Source organism: Dreissena polymorpha, chromosome 7 (assembly GCF_020536995.1).
Source record: "Dreissena polymorpha isolate Duluth1 chromosome 7, UMN_Dpol_1.0, whole genome shotgun sequence".
Lineage (NCBI taxonomy): Eukaryota > Metazoa > Mollusca > Bivalvia > Myida > Dreissenidae > Dreissena > Dreissena polymorpha.
The window spans coordinates 69,261,054-69,280,498 of NC_068361.1; the positions used below are offsets into that span (position 1 = coordinate 69,261,054).

A 19,445-nucleotide genomic window follows, 5' to 3' on the forward strand; every position below is an offset into this window, starting at 1 on the left:
GATGATACTGATGATTAATAGTCACATTGTGGTGTCCATAATATGCTGTATTATCCAGGCACAGTCACAATGTGGTGTCCAAAGCTGAAGGAGCCAGTGGTCAAGATGCTCTGCCATCAGTCAGGCGTGCGGTCAGTGGCCATAGAGCAGGCTGGACAGTAAGTGGACCTGATGACGACTATTTGACCACGTTACGGGAAAACTGGGCTAAATGCATGTGCTTAAAGTGTCGTCTCAGATTAAACAAACAAACAAACAAACAAACTTATTGCAGTAAATCAATTAAGACTCATTCTGGGAAAACTGGACTTGTGTGTTAAGTGACATACCAGATTAGCATGCACAGTCCACACAAGCTTATCAGGGATGACACTATTAGCTTTTATGGATTTTTAAAAATATATGTATTTATTTACAAAAATCCAGTCAATGCTGAAAGTGTCGTCCCGGATTACCCTTGCAGACTGCACAGTCTAATCTGGGCAAGATTTTTTACGCACTTGCATTTAGTCCAGTTTTCTCAGAATGGGTCTCAATTGATTTACTGCAATTTGCTTGTTTGTAACCTATTTTATGTGTGTGGTTTTAGGATCTATATATCTTTGAATACTAGAAACTGATCTGAAATAAACATAGAATTTGTATTTAGTTTTGTTTAGTTATAATGACTTTATAACTTCTTGTATGAATAAGCTTAGATTTATGGAGACTCTTTTTTGAATTCTGTTCACTTGTTGAACTAGTACTTGATAACTTAGAATTATTATTTTTTAATTCTCCCTCAGTTGGGATCAAACACAATAACTTTCTAATGCACGGCCAACAACATATCTCCTTCACTTCTGTGAATTGTTCTGAGCGTTCATAGTTCTACATGTGCAATAACTAGTAACAATGCAGTCCCTTCTGTATCACTGAAACCTTGTATGTTCCCTGTCAGGTACATGGCCACATCAGGTATAGACCGCACCCTGAAGATCTGGGACCTCCGTACCTACAAGATGCTGCACTCCTACAAGGTGCCCATGGGGGCAGGGCAGATGGCCTTCAGTCAGCAAGGGCTACTGGCCACAGGCATGGGCAATATTGTACAGGTATGTGTCAGACATGGGCAATATTGAACAGTTATGTGTCAGGCATGGGCAATGTTGTACAGGTATGTGTCGGGCATGGGCAATATTGAAAAGTTATGTGTCAGGCATGGGCAATATTGTACTGTTATGTGTCAGGCATGGGCAATGTTGTACAGGTATGTGTCGGGCATGGGCATTATTGAACAGTTATGTGTCAGGCATGGGCAATATTGTACTGTTATGTGTCAGGCATGGGCAATATTGTACAGGTATGTGTCAGGCATGGGCAATATTGTACATATATGTTTCAAGCAAGGGCAAAATTGTACAGGTATGTGTCAGGCATGGGCAAAATTGTACAGGTATGTGTCAGGCATGGATAATATTGTACAGGTATGTGTTGGGCATGGGCAAAATTGTACAGGTATGTGTCAGGCATGGACAATATTGTACAGGTAGGTTGCGTAGTTCTTTCAAACAAATATTAATTCATGCCTTTATTTGACAGTGATATAATTTTGGGTGGAAATAATGACTTAACCAGTGAAATTACTGGGTCAATTTCAATTTTACTTTCTGATTTATTTAACAGGTTTGTGTCATAGAATTGCCTTGGGACTTTAATTACAAAGAATCTTAAGTAACTTCATAAATATTTTTTGTATGTGTTAACATATATTTTTTATGCATGTGTAAAACTATATTTTTATGTATGTGTAAACTTATATTTGTTCAAAAATATGCACATTTTTACGTTGTTAACATTTTGCAAACAACAGTTTAATACCCAATGCGTAAGGCGCTCAGTGCGGTGTACTATTTTTTAATAAAAAAGTTATGGTCAAGATCTATAAAGGGTGTCTGTGGTCTAAAACAATATTTTTATCTTACTAGGTGTATAAAGACAGCTGTAGACAGGAAGTGAAGGCTCCCTACCTTACCCACAATCTCACATCGTCTGTACGCAGTCTGCAGTTTTGTCCATATGAAGATGTTCTTGGAGTAGGGCACAGCACTGGCTTTAGCAGTCTTATCATACCAGGTAATAGACAAATCTTATCATCAGTGCCGGATTCAGCACCGTGGAGGCCTAGCGCTTAGTAGGACGCCAATGCCCAGTCGATTTCACATGTTTTAGTTAGTCAACAACTTCCAATGATGGCGAGACATAAAATGTGACAATGTCCTTTTATAGGTATTAAATGTCATTATAAAACTGTAATAACAATACAACATTATAATTACGAGATTAAGAATTTAAGAAAACAATCACTGTATATTGTGTAATCAGTATCACTATCCCATGGGACTCTTAAAAGTCGTATGGCCCATAGGCAGTTGCCTTCTCTGCCTATTTGGTAATCCAAGACTGCTTATCATACCAGGTTATGGTCTAGTCTTATCTTGCCAGGTAACAGGGTGGTCTTATTCAGGGATCATATTTTTTTCGGTTTTGTCGGTCCTAGACCGATTGGGGTCATGAAAGACCGATTGAAAATCCCAAACAGTCGGTCCGATTCTGTTTGCAATTAAAATTCCCATGTCATGAAATCGATTGTACAGTGTACATGCTAACACACCCTAATGACATTCTTATCTCGATTAGGTGTAATAAACCATTCGCTGCAGTCTCTAAACCGGTCAGGACCAGTTTATTGCACGTCAGACCAAGAATCAAAAACTTGTGAACAGCGGATTAAAGACGCATCCGAAAAGACGTGTCTGAATGCACGCGCTGTAACTAAACAAAAGATGCCGATACATTTTCCACCAGCGTAATAATCCGGTAATATAATTATGAATGAAAGTCGCGGATCTGATCGACAGAACAGCCGAAAGTTATTTTTATGGGAGGAACTTCACATAAAATAGTACGCAAGAAAAATAATATACATTGAATAAATCTTTAGTAAAACCGTGTTAGAATCGAAATAATTCGTGTACTTTATACTTTGTTGCTGAATAACTCACGACCGGAAAATTAGATGCGTGGTTTCAAATGCTTCGCTCTCGTGATTAAATCCTACGCATCTAAACTATCGTACGTGCGTTATTTGACAACAAATTATTTTTAATTATTTGGTTTGTTGTTGTCAGTAGATCTATGCACAAACATTTGTTTGGTTCAGTGCATGTTTGTAAGATATTATCGAGTCGACAACAATTTAAAACATCGGTATAGACTTACACAGATTAATAATATTGACAACGATGAAAAAAGTCTGATAAAACAGCACACGAAATAACAATGAAATACCAAATGATTAAACCAGTTGAGAAAACTCGTTCCGTTTTAAAAAAAAATGCCTAAGGGAATTTTACTTGTACATATATTATACCACCGTCATGAATGGCAAAATCAATGGTATATATTTTAACGTAATTTGTCATGATTTCGGATACACATTTTCGGATACTTTTCCCCATTTATATCCGGACCGATTGATGTTGCGGGAAAATATGATCCCTGGTCTTATTATGTAATTATGTATTATTATCATTCCATGTAATGTTGTAGTCTTATTCTTCAAGAAGTTCTTATATGTCAGTTAAGCGTGTAGTACTAGTATAATTAGTAGTGGTTGAGTATTGTAATTTAAGGTAATGGTGTTGTCTTATCAAATCAAGTAAAATTATTAGTTCATAATTAGATATGGGGTCTTGATATCAAGACAAAAGCTCTGCTTATCAGGTTTCAATTTGTAATAGTTAAATACACTAGTATATACGTGAAATCTTATAGCCCTGTAATAATCAAATCAGAAAAAATGTTGTCTGAACTTTTTTGAAAAAAAAACAACATTGTTATTACTCACATTCTGTACGTTTGTGTTGTAGTTTCTGAGCTATCATCATAAGCCAGTTGTCTTAATATACTATGCAAATGAACTAAACTTTGATGTGCAAGTTCACTCTTTGGGTTGGAGTTCACTTCATGTTTCTTGCTTTAAATTCCTGTAGGACATCATCAAAGAACTCACTGATGTTCATGTTACCCAATGAGCCGCGTTCTGGAAGAAAACAGGCTTAATACATGTGCATTTAGTGTATCCACGAAAAGCCTGCGCTGTTTGCACAGGCTTATCATGAAGGACACTTTCTGCTTTTATGGAATAATGTGTTGTAAGGAAGTCTTTTCTGCACAGGCTAATCTTGAATGACACTTTACTCACATGCATTTAGCCTAGATATCCCAGAACAAGACTCCCATTTCTGCTGATGCACACACTGATGTTCCCGTTTCTCTATTTCTGCCAGGTGCTGGAGAGGCAAACTTTGATGCCCTGGAGAGCAATCCATACCAAACCAAGCAACAGAGAAAGGAAACGGAAGTGAAAATGCTGCTTGAAAAGGTATAATTCTTGTTTTCTGTACTGAAAAAAATATGTTTTTGTTTGTTTTGTTTGGGCATTTTTATTTGCAAGGTCATAGTTTAACCTTGTGAACAGTCCAGGGGTCACATTTATTGGTCAATCATCATACAACAAGCTCCTAATATGTGTCCCATTGTGTATAGATTGACTTTGAAACTGAGTATCATTGGGTTATAATATAGGTCACTAGGTCAAATTAATGAAAACAAACTTGCTGCCAAAGCTTCATGAAACTTGGTTGGATCATTTGTCACAATAATATATTTATACAATTTAAACTAGGTCACAATGTATCAATATTAGGTCACCAGGTCAATTTAAAGAAAAAGCTCTCCAACACTCTAGAGGCAACATTTATTTCAAAATCTTCATTAAATGTGTCACATTTATCTCAATGATAACTTGCACGAGTTTGAAATGGTGTTCTTATGAGTTTAAAACTAGATCAATCGGTAAGGCCACATTTATTTCACAATGTTAATTAAAGCCACACACCTTGAAATGCAATACATGGCATAGTAAATTGAAGTATAAATTAAAAAAACATATTTGATCTATGCCAATTTGAATATGTCTGGTGGTTAAAAGGTAGAACTCTGTCTCTTTTGTGCTTAAAAACTTAAAAATAATCGCGTTTGTCGAAATGGACGTATACGTCTATAAATCCTACTTTCGGTTTTAAATGCGGTACAGTTTGAAAAATAATAAATACTTGCTAACTAGGCTATACATTTAATTTTATCTATCTCAATTAGAATATATCTGGTGGTTACAAGGTAGAAATACGTCTTTTTTGCGCTTAAACTTAAAAATAATCGCGTTGGTCGAAATGTATGTATACATTAAGAAATCCTACTCTCGGTTTTAAAATTCAAACAAAATAATAAATTACTTGCTGACTAGGCTATGGATTTAATGGCAATTTTGCACTATTTCAAATTGCATCTATATGTATTGATTAACATGTACTTCATTTCAAGGTGTGTGGCTTTAAATTATGTCAGAACATTTGTCACATAATATTTCAAAAAGAGTATGGGTCATGCGTGGTCAACAATTTATTAAAACTCAAGAGTACTTTGATATTGTCAATTATACATGAAATTTGCTCAAAATATATTTTCCAATTACATGTAAACCAAGTTTAACACTGTCATGTGGGGTTAAAAACTAGGTCATATAGAAGAAAAAGCCTGTGAACATTAAGATGCCACATTTATTGCCTAGTCTTCCCTAAACTTGGTCAGAAAATGTGTTTAGCTTACTTAAAGCCACTTTGATTGCCTAATATTTGTATAATTTTGTCTGAACATTTGTTTAAATGTTTTCTCAGCTGAGTAAGATATGATTCCAGTCCATTGAAAAACGTGGTTACCTTGACTAAGGCTGGTCAGTTTACTTTATCTGGCTATAGTGAAACCATATGCACACTTTAGAACTCACATTTGTGACCAATTCATCATGAAACTTATGAACATTATTATTAAAAAGAATATTGTTTTATATCTGCACTGAGCTAAAAATTATTGTGGTTTGTAAAAAAAATGGCTGCAAGGTGTTGGGGTATTTTTATTGTTCAACCTAATTAACATGACTTGCTCATAACAGCTTAAGTTCCTTTGAGTCCCAGATGAGCAAGTTACGGCCTATGACACTCTTGTTTCAGAATTCTTACTGTGTTATGGATTTGGTATATATCATGATTTCACCTTGTGATATTCCAGCAAAAATATAGATGACTCAAAGTACTGGTTCTACCCAGGTCTTGAAACTCAAATGTGTCCCAAATTAGCCAAGGGGGTTCTGTATTAGTAAGCTTCATTACTGAATAGACACTTGTGTACTTAAAAACTCAGGAAAAAAATCTATAATGATGCTGATCAATTGATTTGGCAATAGTAAAATGGCAGTCATTTTTGTTTCGATTCGTTTGTCAAACACTGTATAGTACGGTATTAAGCTTCATGACGTCACAGACACTTGTGTACTTCAGATTCCTTCTGATATGATACACCTGGACTCAAGCATGATTGTTCAGGTGGACAAGAAGGGACTCCAGGAAACAATAGAGGAACACAACAAGATCAAGGTAACATAAACTTATTGCCACTCAGACACACACTTTGACGAGTTTGTAGTGGCTTAGAAAATTAAAAATTAAATTAAGACCTTTCTTACTAGACGCAAGTTTTAGAGGCTTCATTTCCGACACTCAGGCATTGATAAGCAGCTAACGGCATAAAACCTAAACAGACTGTGAGTTACTTGCAGGCTGTTCTGGTTTATGCTGGTTGCATATAGCCATTTTGACTTTGATTAAGATAAAACTAATTGTGATTTAGGATCTTTTGTTTTAAACAGTAAAATCCATTGGTAATGATGTGAAACGACTTTTGATGTTCAGTTTAAAAATATCCAATATTATATTTATCAGTCGTCAATTCTTGTGAATACAGATTTGTAAGAGAGAAGTTATTAAATGAGATCTCATGACACATGTATTATTTACAATTTGATGTAAGTATGTGCAAATCAGTAAATTCTAACAGTTTTGTAAGAGGCCAAAGAGAAAAACTGTCATCTGCCAGTTTTTGTATGGTTAGCAAAGCAAAGACAAACATGAAAAATATCTGCGCTAGTATTTTTTAAAATTAAATGTGTGTTTGTGGAACTATGTTCCTGGTTTAGCGGTTACTCATTGTCTAATACAGTAAAGCAATCTGCACAGGCTAATCAGAGACGTCATTGGTCCTTTTATGGTTAAAAGGGAGTCTCTCTTTTACAAAAATCCACTCTAGGCAGAAACTGTACAGGCTGATGTGAGGTGACACTGTACGCACATGCATTAAGCCCCATTTTCACAGAGCAAGGCTTCCATGAATATTTTTTTTACAATTGGATGTGGTTTATTTCTTCTTTAGTATTTGAAGCCCCAAAAGATGGAGTATGAGCCCCGTTACAAGGCAAAGGGAAAATCTAGGGGCCAGAAAGTCGTGCAGCGAAAAAAAGGGGTGATTGAAGAGCAGAAAAGGGAGATAATAAAGGAAGCTCTTGTGGAGAAACAAGCCGGCAATCGTGCAAAGGAAGTGAATAAACATAGACAAGGAAATGTTCTGGACAGATTTAAGCGAAAGGTCGATTAAGTATTTAGTATAAGGTATTGCAGCAAAACAATTATATAATAATTGATTTGTTTTTACTGTTAAATTGATAGATACAGTAAATAAAAGAAACATAAATATGTCTTGTTTGAATATATGTATTTTTATTTCAAGCAAATAAGTCATTCCTCATTACCACACAGACTTATATGCTCCTACATAAATCTATCATGTAGTTTAATGCCTGAACATATAAATGAGCCGCCAACAATAATGTTGTTTTCATCAGACAATAAGATTTAAAGAAAAGAGAGCAATTATTTTCACATCTTGCATATTGTATCCTATTTCAAACACTCATTATTATCGGGTACATGTTCAATCAATTGTTTTAATGAAAGCAAAGCTTAGCAAAACAGAAACAGCCAATAAATGGTTAAATGAACTTGTGTTTTTCTAATGAAATCATTTAGTTACTAAATTGTCCCATAAAAGGAATAAACAACAATTTCCCTTGAAGGACATCAATATCCCACATGAAGAAGACCATATGTGTATTATAAACTGCTTTAAAGGACAGATATGGGCTTACAATGAAATGACAGGAGTATCAAAGAAGAAACTAGCATTTATTTTATCTTTTGCATTGATTTTTGACGATTGCATCTACATGTGACTCATTAGCATGTGAGATATGCATAACTATTTGTCATTATAATTACCTAATATGAATTATTAAAAAACTTTTTACCATTCAGAAGTATAGTCATTAATGAATTGCAACATGAAATGTAGCAATTGCGTTCGTGTGCTTAAACCTGAAGCCATGTAGTTTATAACAGGTATGAAGTTATTTAGAAGAACTACTATGTCTAGTTGTTTAAAAAAAAAGATTTCATTGTTTGATCTTTGACCAAATAGTATGAACTTTCCATGGAGATAAGGATCTCATTATTTGTGAAACTTGCCACAATGGGTTTACTTTTCCATAACAATCATTAAATGGAGAAATAAGAGAATGAATGACTCCCTGTAAAAGTATAATTATATTTTCTGTTTGTGCCTTTTACCTCAAAGCACGAATGTTATCTTTAATGTAGCCATATGGTCATTGTTTGAAACTCATTCCCACACAGATAAGACTTTAAGACTCTATTTCTAAAACTGGAGAAACAGAAATAGTCTGCTAGTAATACGGTGTTCTAGTTTAACCTTTATTATTTTGGTGTGACATTGAGTTGAAATGGAGCCATTATAACCTTTTGTCATATCAGTAGCCGTCTGTTTGTATTAAACACTTTAGGAAAATGTCTTTTAATAAATGGGGAAAATATAGCTGTTACTGTGACAAATCATGTAAAAATAATTAGTCACTATACACTTATCCCATTGACATTCGCGACATATATATGTGTGCACAATTTTTCTCTGAAAAGTCTGTTCCCAAGCGCCGATTTTGTCTTATAAAGGTATCCTCTTCTTTTAGTTGATATACTACGTTTGCAAACTAACATTTCCCATTTGTATTTATGGATCGCTGCCGTATACCCATGTCATAACGTTAAAAACAAAAAATACACACGGTGATTTAGAAGATGTACGGACTCTTTGTTGTTCCGATTATTACACTTTACTGTCATGGCTTTTGCGGCATCACATAATGCTTGATAATCGTTCAGGTAATTATTAACTCATCTATTGTTTGAAAAAAAAGAGCTATTGTCATCACCTGAGCGTCGGCGTCCGGTTAAGTTTTGTGTTTAGGTCCACTTTTCTCAGAAAGTACTAGTAAAATAGCTATTGCATACAAACTTGGTACACCTACTTACTATCATGAGGGGACTGGGCAGGCAAAGTTGGATAACTCTGGCTGGCATTTTGACAGTTTTAATTAAGTTTTGTGTTTAGGTCCACTTTATTCCTACAGTATCAAAGCTATTGCTTTCATACTTGCTACACTTACTAACTATCATAAGGGGACTGTGCAGGCAAAGTTATGTAACTCTGACTGGCATTTTGACAGAATTATGGCCCCTTTATAATTAGAAAATTGAAAATTCCGTTAAGTTTTGTGTTTTTGCCCACTTTACTCCTAAAGTATCAAGGTCAAATTATTAAATTTTGCTAAAATTGTCATAACTTCTTTATCTATGACCTTACAAACCACAATAGACTCCACCCAAACCATCCCCACACCCCACCCCAGAATCCCCACCTATGTTTTTCCCATTTTTTTCTTATTTTTGAAAGATCATCTAATAAATGACCACACCCTCACACTTTACGCCCGTCTCATCCCCCGACCCCCATCCATTTTTTAAACATAGTTAAAAAAAACCGACAAATATTAATTTGTATTATCTTATTTTTGAAAGACCGTCCAAACATTCCGCCCAAGAATCCCCACAACGACCAAAAATACATTTTTTTGTTATTTTTTCTTATTTTTGGAAGATAATGTAATAAATGACCGCACCCCACACTATACATCCCTCTCCACCCCCACCCCTTCCTCCTTGTTGATTGAATTATTGAGATAGGTCCCTTCACCTGAAAAAAGATAAATAGATGAGCGGTCTGCACCCGCAAGGCGATGCTCTTGTGTAATATACGGTGATATCGCAGCAGCATTTTCGCCCGATTGATGCCGCAGTGATTCGCATGTGTTTAATTTATTTAAATGGTCACTATATTTGTGGGATTCTATTGACGACTTTCTTCTATCATATTGTATCATTTTAATTTTACCAAACCCTTTGAAAATCAGACTAAAACGGTTTGCGATAACGTCCGCGGATTGACAGCTGTTTATTGATAGATCTTGTGTCTGTGATAAATGCACTAATTGCTTTAAAAGTTGCGAATTGCCATCATGATAATGTGGTGTTATTAATGTTTTTTTTCTTATTAATATGGTTGTTTTATATACAGATCTCATTTTCATAAACGCTAAGTAAAGTTGTTTTCAGAAATATTATGAAAGTCGTCCCGAGACACTGCGCTGGGGCTGGAGATCAGTAGTAGGTGAAATTTGAATAAAATTTACATGACGCATCTCTATACTCACGCGCATTATAAATAAACTGTATTGTAGTTAAGAAATTCTCTGTAAAGTGCAATGGAATGAGTGTTTTGCAGTTGTGAGTTCAATCCAACTGACGGCGTGTATTTAACAAAAACAAGTGCAATCTTTATTTTTTGTCTGAACGATTTCATTTATGTAAAATTATTACCTAAGCCATTCGTAGAATGTATGTTTTAATTGTTTTTAGACGAGAGACTTAACGCGCTGCAAACATCTGGTTCTCCTACCATTTATATTTCATGATGACATGTCTTATGCAAAGTTAATGCAGGTATTTGGCTTTTCACTGTGCGCATTTCAGTTCGCTAACATTTCGTTGGATAAAAAACATTATTAATATAGCTTCAATAATGATGTATTTGTCTAATGAATTGTGTGATTAAAGTGTACTAACCAAGGCCACCATTAATATCAAATGCTTTGGCGAGAGATGATAGTACATATATAATTTTTTTTTTCATTAAAATAACGTATATTTATCCCAGCCCCTGCAACAGCTACCCGGAACCATCTCGAGCAAGCAACAAACTATGCCCCGGATTCCTTATTCAAACAGAATAAGCAACGGTTGCATGTACCCAAATGACCCAAGAATACCCAATTAATATTACATTTAATTGTCGAATGGCATTGTTTGTCGAGTATATCAAATAGTCACACATCGCTTCCAAATAGGGCTAAAATTTTACACAAAAACGGGGATTTATTAGGATTATCAGAAGTGTGAAATCCTTTGGCTTATAAACGACCTAAGAATATAAGTAACAGCCCTTTAAGAGGTTCAGTTTCTTATAAGAAAACTCAAACACATTGATCTGGTAAATGAAATCGTCGAAGATTGATTGCAATAAAATTAACATAATGTTCAAACTTCAATAGTTGTTTTACTGGTTTATCCTATGATTTGCACCATGATGTTGATTGTACTTTACGTACTGTTTTATTCTTACACATGTAAAACTTATTATAAACAATCCGTTGGACAAAACTAATCAGAATGTATCCCGCAGAATGAATAGCCATATATTCGATGTCAATAACTGTTAAATAAATCCTATTTGTTATGTTGCTGCACATTTTGGATCTACCCGCAATGGTTTCACTTAATCTGAGTTCTCTTTGGTACCTATTGATGTTGTGGAAAACAATCTAGACCGTTTATTCAAAGAAACATTTTGTAATCATAAATTAAAAAGGAATTATTCCTAACGGTCTTAATAATAAACTGCTTTATAACATATAGAACATAATCATAATTAACGTATACATTTGATGTTTGCCTATTACTTAAAAACATATATTTTTTTATATTATTACTTATAGGCTGTTGTATCAACACTGATCCATATTTGTATATTGTAATTTTATGTATTATATTGCAATATTATGTGTTATATATATTTCCTTTTTGGTTTATAACTTTATATTGATACTACTGATGAAGACTACAGCCGAAACATGTTAAGTATTTAAACAAATTAAATAAACAAAAGTAACGTGTTTGTACGGATTATTTTGTTTAATTATATCGAGAATATCACAAACATTTGCACAAACCAAATCATAATTTTCTGCTTTGAATATTAACTTTGCATGCATAAATTAAGTCATGTTTTATGTATTTTTGATATAAAATGCATTCTAGCACATTTTCACTATCGATCTTTGTTTAACTTCATTCGTTAGTTGCTTTATCGCGGCTGAATTGGGAAAAAGGAGCGTGTTCCTTTAAATCTTATTGAAGACGAACAAAAACTGGCATACGTTAATTGGTCAACTCATTTGATAGATTGGATGCGTTAATATCGAGATACGTAAATAAAACGTTTTTTTGTCCAAGAGAAGAAATACTATATGATGGTTATTAAGGTAATAACGTATTTCGTTTATAATAATAAATAAATACTTATCTTTTCTTATCAAAATCTCTATACATGACTCAAGTATTCTACAACAAATAGAAACATAGCTCAAGAATCCATGATTTGTGATTGAGGGCTTGGGGCAACACCATATGCGATGTAATACAAACATTCACATTATCAAACACACTATGGACACTATATTAAATGAGTATAGACCCCTTTATTCACCAAATAAGAAGTTACGCTTGTTTTCATGAGCCAAAAATCACTAAGTGTTTTAATGTACACATGCAAATCCCGTATGTCGAATAAATATTTATATCTTAGCAGTCATTGAATGTGTTAAGTCACACGAATTAAAAAAATAATAATGTGAACTACTCAAATTGTCTTTACTTTTCTATGATATGTACTTTAGCTTATCTTGTTGGGATACGGTTCTCGTAAAAAGGCACGTACGAAAACCCTTGACTCATATGTCTAAAAGTGTCTTATCTAAGGTTATATAAACATGTATCCATTACCTTCATAAACAAACAATGTTGTGCTTGCAAGATGTTATAACACCATATATATAATGAAATGGGAGCTCATTTGGAATGCATTATGTTTTTCTTCAAACCGATCTTACTTTTTCATGTAGCAGTTTTTGTACTCGACGACCCGATGATTGTTTTTCCGGATTACACATGCTACTGCTCCTATGAGAACCAGCAGGATGTGTTTGACAATCTAAATACAACTGGACTTCCGATTGGATTTATTCACCTGGGCGACTGCCTACCTCAGAGCAATCTGAGTACGGACAACAACTCGTCATTGCCAGTAGACTTCAATGGTGAGGTATGAAAGACAATTATCTGTCATGTTGAACTATGTTATGCGTTAACATATAACACTCTTGTTGTTTCTACAAGCTCTTGATTGATATTTTCTCTAAATCCATTCGGTTTCAAACCACAGACAGTCAATCCTAAAAAGTAAAAATATGCCGACATAATAGTATATGCCTTCAGATTGGATTTATGAAAGACGGACCGAATGTTATATTATCCACCTGTCTTGGTTATCCTCCGCCAGCTGTAATAAAAGGTATTTTGTGTCTAGCGTCTTTAAATTTTAATTATTTCAGTAAAACAACTAATTAAAATGTTTAAAGAAACTCAACAGCATAAATGTAATATTTAGTGTTGGGACCGTTTGTACTTATTTCTTTTTAAGCTGTTGATGATTGGTTATATTGTTATTTATATAATGATAAATAAAATAAGACTTCGAAATTATTAAATCTGAAGTCAATTAGAAATAAGTTTGTCGTTTCTGCTTTAGCCGATGTTACCAATACACCACTAAGGTTTTTGGGTATAGGGTACAATTTGTTAACCGGCAATCCGACAAGTTCACCTGACACTGGTCTTCTTATGGACAAAAGAATCCTGACGGTAGACGACTAGCAATGCATCATTATTTATTTCGCTCGTTATACTTTCAGGATATTGATATGGATGTTATTATGAAATCATAAACTCTTCGAAAAGCGTATTCATATTTATTTTATGTTTTTGAGAAAAATGTTATATGACTGTAACATGCCATTTTAAATACAAATTGCATTACCAAGAATTTAAGCTATTTGACAAGATAAATAAATAGAAGTTTTGTTCTGTCCTGTATATTTAAGTTTCATCAATATTATTGTTAGTTTTCAAAATGTCTATACGTAAAAATGTTGCAGTCCACATACTGGTATTGGTATAATTGTCTATGTTTAGTTTACAAGCATAGCATCACAGATCAGGGAAGCCAGCGTATCGATGAGCGCGTCATGCACGCGCACTGTTTCCCACTATCTCGTACATGGTTCCCGGTCTCTGCAGGAGGAACTTAAAACACAAGTACACGCATCTGGTGCGTTTTCAATGTCTTTAATACACACAACTCAGACGGACGTCAAAGCATTTTATAAGGGAACAAAACACATATATAATTATAACTCACAATAGAAACTCTCCACAACTTCAAATGGGCATGTTTAAAAAAAATACACACCTTAATTAAGGTATTAGGAAATTATCTTCTATTTCGACATGTTTAAAGGTCGTTCCGAGAAGATGTCATTACCAATAATACGTTTTATTTTTTAATGTTGTGTTTTATTTATTTTAATTCATCTGGTAACATTATCTGGTGGTAACACACATTTCTCTCCTAACAGTGTTTCTGCAGTAATATACGGGTCCGGTAAAGTTGAACATGAAGTTTATATGAATATATATGTTTCATTTTAGTCTCACATCCAACACGGATTATTGACAACGCATTTATCTTCAATCGGGGTAATTTTTTCAAATCGAGTGCCTAAGTGGCAACCGTTTTATTATAACACATTGGATTTCATTAAACTGTAGCATAAAAATATCATATGCTTCTTGTTAAAGTTTTGATTAAAAGCCTTCACGTGGACGGTTGATTTTTACAGTTTTCATAACAATTATCAACTACAAATAATAATGATGTGTTGGTCTGCTGTCATATGTAACATTTAAATAAAGTTAATTTTCATTCATTTTCTAGATATTCATTCTCTAAAAGCCAATCTAGAAAGCGGTCAGATCATTTACCATGACGCCATTAGCAAATGCAGGAGTGGGGCGGCTTATTTTCATGGCAACCTCCAAGCTCATGGAAACATTTTCAGTATTTCTGATGAATTCGTCAAAGCGTTCTGCCATCTTCCCTTTGATAATAGTTCAGCGTCTTCCTTCATGCAATTCTTTGAAGACTGGGGCACAGTAAGCATCAACCATCTTCACATATCAGTTTGTTTCTGCTGTTATTACTTTCATTATTATAACGTATTTTTAATCAGCATAATTATGACGTATGTTTCTCGAGAATAGTTTAGTGATTGTAAAAATCGATATACAAAATTAAATATTAAACAGCGAGCTAGTCTTCCCGAATTCTACGAATATTATGTTGGCTTAAGACAAGGGGTGGTTGTTTTTCCTTTGCAAATATTTATTTATTTAGAGGATGTAGAAATGTTTTTACAAAATAATGTAAATACTGTTATTGAGCTGTATGATGTTGTTTTGCTGGTTTTACTTTTTAAAGATGAGATCATGATTAAAGGCAAAACGTCTCAGCAATAACACACATATTAAACAATTTAGCAATTAATCGCAACTCTTAAGTTAAGAAGTCAGTGTTAAAAACAAGAAACATGGTTTTCAGACAACGTGGTGTTTTACGTGACGATGAGCTATGGTTCTATAAAAATGGGCCAATACGAATTGATGGTCAATTTAATTATCTCGGCTGTGTGTTCAACATACTGGGAATGTTATTGCAAATAATAAGTTCATAGTTGGTAAATATTTAACAGCTTTAGATAATTTGCTGTATAATGAAACCAACATATATGCACAAAGACGTATTGTGCATTGTTCGATGCGTTTGTAACTATGCGTCAGAAGTCAGCGGTTCTACCAAGTCTCAAGAACGTGCGCATTTAAAATTTGTTAATCTATATTAAATGTATAGAATTTGTATACGGCGATATGGGGCGATACCCTTTATATATTTACAGGCGTATGAGAATCCTATCGTATTGGTGTAAGATATTGCAAAGCGATGAATTTAATTTAAAACAAAATTGTATCTAAGAGCTTTAAAAGATCGTGAATTACGTCACTCTAACTGGGTATCCTGTGTTGAGAAACATTTAGGTGATTTTAGATTTTTAGGGGTATTTTTAAACCTGAAAATATATGTATTTCTTTTCTTTTTGTCTTTAAGGAGCTAGTTATACGTATCTTCATTCAAGAATGTCAAGGTTTATTACAACGTAGTTCTGTTTTAACGAATCATGTTTATTATAAAACTACCATTACTTATGAACGCTTTCTTTATATATTGCCTGTTAAAATGAGAAAATTTCTTACACGCTCTAAGATTTGTACACACAAACTAATAATTCACACTGGTCGTTATGGTTCACGCAATATACCGATAAACGACAGAAACTATGTGTAGTGTGATAGTCGCGTTCTAGAAGACATAATTATACCATTTTATATGCAGCTATCAATGATCCATTACTTTTAGGCGGTGATCTTTCAATAACAGAGTTTACGTGAGACTTTCAGTATACAAATTCAAGTCTCTAACGGGATCTGTTAACGCATATATTCTTAAAAATGTTGCAAAATATGTAGACTATGCTCTAGCTATAAGACAATATGTTACCATGTGATACACTGTCACACTCTCCATGGGCATGTAACGTAGTCTATACATTGTACCATATTTTGCGTTTGCATCTTTCTGTTAAAATATTACCTGAACAAAACAGTTTATGCGATTATTTGATTTGTGTCCCAACACAGTAAACATGAAATAACAATCATTTAAATTATCAAGTAGTATTTCATATTTTTAATCTCATCACCGCCACACACATATAAACACTCATTACAGTTTTACCAGTGCCTACAATGCCTATATGTGTTTGGTAACTACTTATTCAACGTTACTATCGCAATTATTGTTTTACCAACTGTTTCTTGTATTAATTTCAGAGTGTTGTGATGTCTGCAGAGTTTGGCACATTATCATTGTCTCGTTTCGGAGAAAGCTTGGCAGAATTGTTTCAACGTGTACATTCAGGGGTATGTCTGACAAGTGCTTACCAAAAAGCATATGTGTATTTTGCCTAAAACTTTCTATGGTATATTTTTGTTATTTTTTCTGATAACGTAGATCAAGAACCTTAACATTTGACAGTATAGTTATGTTTCGTTAACAGTGTCTGATATCACTCATTACAGGTAAGTTATGCACACGTGCTTATAGACAAGAGGTATTATGATGGGTTCGAATACCAAGTCGCATAAGGATGGATGCAGTAATAGGCAGTTGTCGTAATTAAAAGTTGTTTTGTTTTTGTTCATATTTTAACGTAACATAAATGTAATTACTAACTCATGAGCATGTTCGCGTATAGGACCAAAGTCTGCTAGTACACAGTGGCTGGTACAACGGTTATTCCTCCTCATACGTATTCGACTCCAGTAGATACAATGCAAGTGCGGCCATGCATGAGCACCTTCCGCAACATGTTGCTATGGAAACTGGTTCAACTTCTGATCCTGCACCAATTGCGTTCACCATCGTACCTATAACGGACGTTATAAGCTCAGACTATTTCTTAAAGGTAATTGAAGAGTATATCTTTCGTTTTGTATATGCTTGTCATTTGTATTAGAAGCAAATGTTGGGCTACTTTTGTACGCATTTGTTTTGATAAATTAATAACGTTCATGAGATTGAGGATAGATGACGGATATTGCCAATAAAGCTCTAAAATAATGACCATAACACATAATTAAGGTAAACATGTTTCACGATATAATACTATCTAAATTCCTTCAAAAATCTGAATAAGCTTCAGTACTAATTGCAAATCCATAATTGAACTAATGTCACTGCCAAACATTTAGTTCTAAACAATTATAGACGTTGTCCGTATTTTGAAGGCTCTGGATAAGTTATTAGCTCAACAAATATGTCGTGGGGAAATATTTACAAGAGGAAAAGACGTAATAACAAGAGTGGCGTCAGATATGCTGGAGACATACTCGGAATACAAACTGCAAACTACACAATATAGCAACGCTCGTACAGGTCAATTACGTATTTATTTTTGTTTTGTTATTTGTTTTTAAGACGCTATTTAAATAAAGATATAAAAATACTGGATTTTGACCGATCGTTATATAACGAAATTATGCCATGATGTGTGAAATTATCGTTACTTTCAATTATTAATCGCACATACCAGACTTCACCTTGCAAGTGCCGGTCACGTGGCCAACAGGGACTTACGGTATGATGAAGACTTCCTCTGGATGTCCGACAGGGGGTGCCGCGTGGCAGTCGGGCTGGAGGTACCAAGATACCGAGGACCAAAGCCCGTCAAACCAATACACGGCCGGGATTGAAGGATACCTCGCTGGTAATATGAATATAAGTGTTAAAGACTATACGTGTCATTCAAGGAATGAGTTATCAAAGTTAACATTAACAAGTAGCTACTTTTTGATCAAGGACTTAGTTAATTAAGCAACGTTTGGGACTTGTATTACTGAGTTTATACAGTATGTGTTCTTAGGTCATATAATGGTTTTGCCTGAATTCGTTGATATCTATTATACTATAATGATAAAAAAAATCTATAAATGCAAATAGTATTCAGCATATCATTTGCCGTCTTCCATGTAGATATTTTCGTATCCGTGCATGATATCAATTTCGTTCATTTTATAATGTTTATTGAGATAGGTTCATTTGCTAACAATAACTTGCGAACGGAGTTCTGCATGAAAACGCAAGCGCACTTTACCGATTTTGACGTGAATTGGCCAAGTGGAACATATTGCATCTTGAAACAAGGAAGCTGTCCTCCGGGTATATCATGCTTTTCAATTATTATGTCAGTATTATTTATTTTTTGTTTAGAATAACAAAATAATTTAATAACGTTTAACTCGGCTGTACATATAAATATTGTGCTCTTTGCAAATTTTACACAAATGAACGAAACAAAATGAAAATAAAACTTAACAAAAATGCAATGTCTCGATGTTTCCTTGCAGGGTTTCAGATCGGTTATCTTTATTGGGATGATGATGACGACAGCAACAAAAACGGCGCTGGGGGAACACTTCCTGACGGCAGCTACACAGAGAATACAGGCATTTACTACTGTTGCAGGTGTGCCACTTTAATAGAGTCATTTTGGTTCAAATTTGAATTTCTTTTGATGCACTGATCAAGAATCTGTTAATGCAAGTATGAATTTGTCTCTTGATACATATTTTAGAGATTTTTTTTCGGTACAAGTTTTTTGTTTCGGTTTAATTTTGAAGAGTGAGTTGGTACAC

General features: G+C 34.2%; 2 protein-coding genes across 2 annotated transcripts in view; both read left to right on the forward strand.

The window, feature by feature from the left end:
- Window positions 1-7,686, forward strand: part of LOC127837671 (WD repeat-containing protein 46-like) — a 29,606-nt gene extending 21,920 nt beyond the window's left edge. The window contains exons 10-15 of the mRNA XM_052364924.1: window positions 59-158; window positions 941-1,094; window positions 1,968-2,115; window positions 4,332-4,426; window positions 6,441-6,536; window positions 7,369-7,686. Of these exons, the coding sequence (XP_052220884.1) occupies window positions 59-158; window positions 941-1,094; window positions 1,968-2,115; window positions 4,332-4,426; window positions 6,441-6,536; window positions 7,369-7,590 (815 nt within the window). The 3' untranslated portion in view covers window positions 7,591-7,686. The remainder of the gene's footprint in view (window positions 1-58; window positions 159-940; window positions 1,095-1,967; window positions 2,116-4,331; window positions 4,427-6,440; window positions 6,537-7,368) is intronic.
- A 5,315-nt stretch (window positions 7,687-13,001) lies between these two features.
- Window positions 13,002-19,445, forward strand: part of LOC127837669 (uncharacterized) — a 7,705-nt gene continuing 1,261 nt past the window's right edge. Inside the window, exons 1-12 of the mRNA XM_052364921.1 lie at window positions 13,002-13,341; window positions 13,515-13,590; window positions 13,828-13,940; window positions 14,271-14,406; window positions 14,787-14,834; window positions 15,073-15,290; window positions 17,082-17,171; window positions 17,507-17,716; window positions 18,039-18,186; window positions 18,344-18,517; window positions 18,844-18,969; window positions 19,158-19,275. Of these exons, the coding sequence (XP_052220881.1) occupies window positions 13,081-13,341; window positions 13,515-13,590; window positions 13,828-13,940; window positions 14,271-14,406; window positions 14,787-14,834; window positions 15,073-15,290; window positions 17,082-17,171; window positions 17,507-17,716; window positions 18,039-18,186; window positions 18,344-18,517; window positions 18,844-18,969; window positions 19,158-19,275 (1,718 nt within the window). The 5' untranslated portion in view covers window positions 13,002-13,080. The remainder of the gene's footprint in view (window positions 13,342-13,514; window positions 13,591-13,827; window positions 13,941-14,270; window positions 14,407-14,786; window positions 14,835-15,072; window positions 15,291-17,081; window positions 17,172-17,506; window positions 17,717-18,038; window positions 18,187-18,343; window positions 18,518-18,843; window positions 18,970-19,157; window positions 19,276-19,445) is intronic.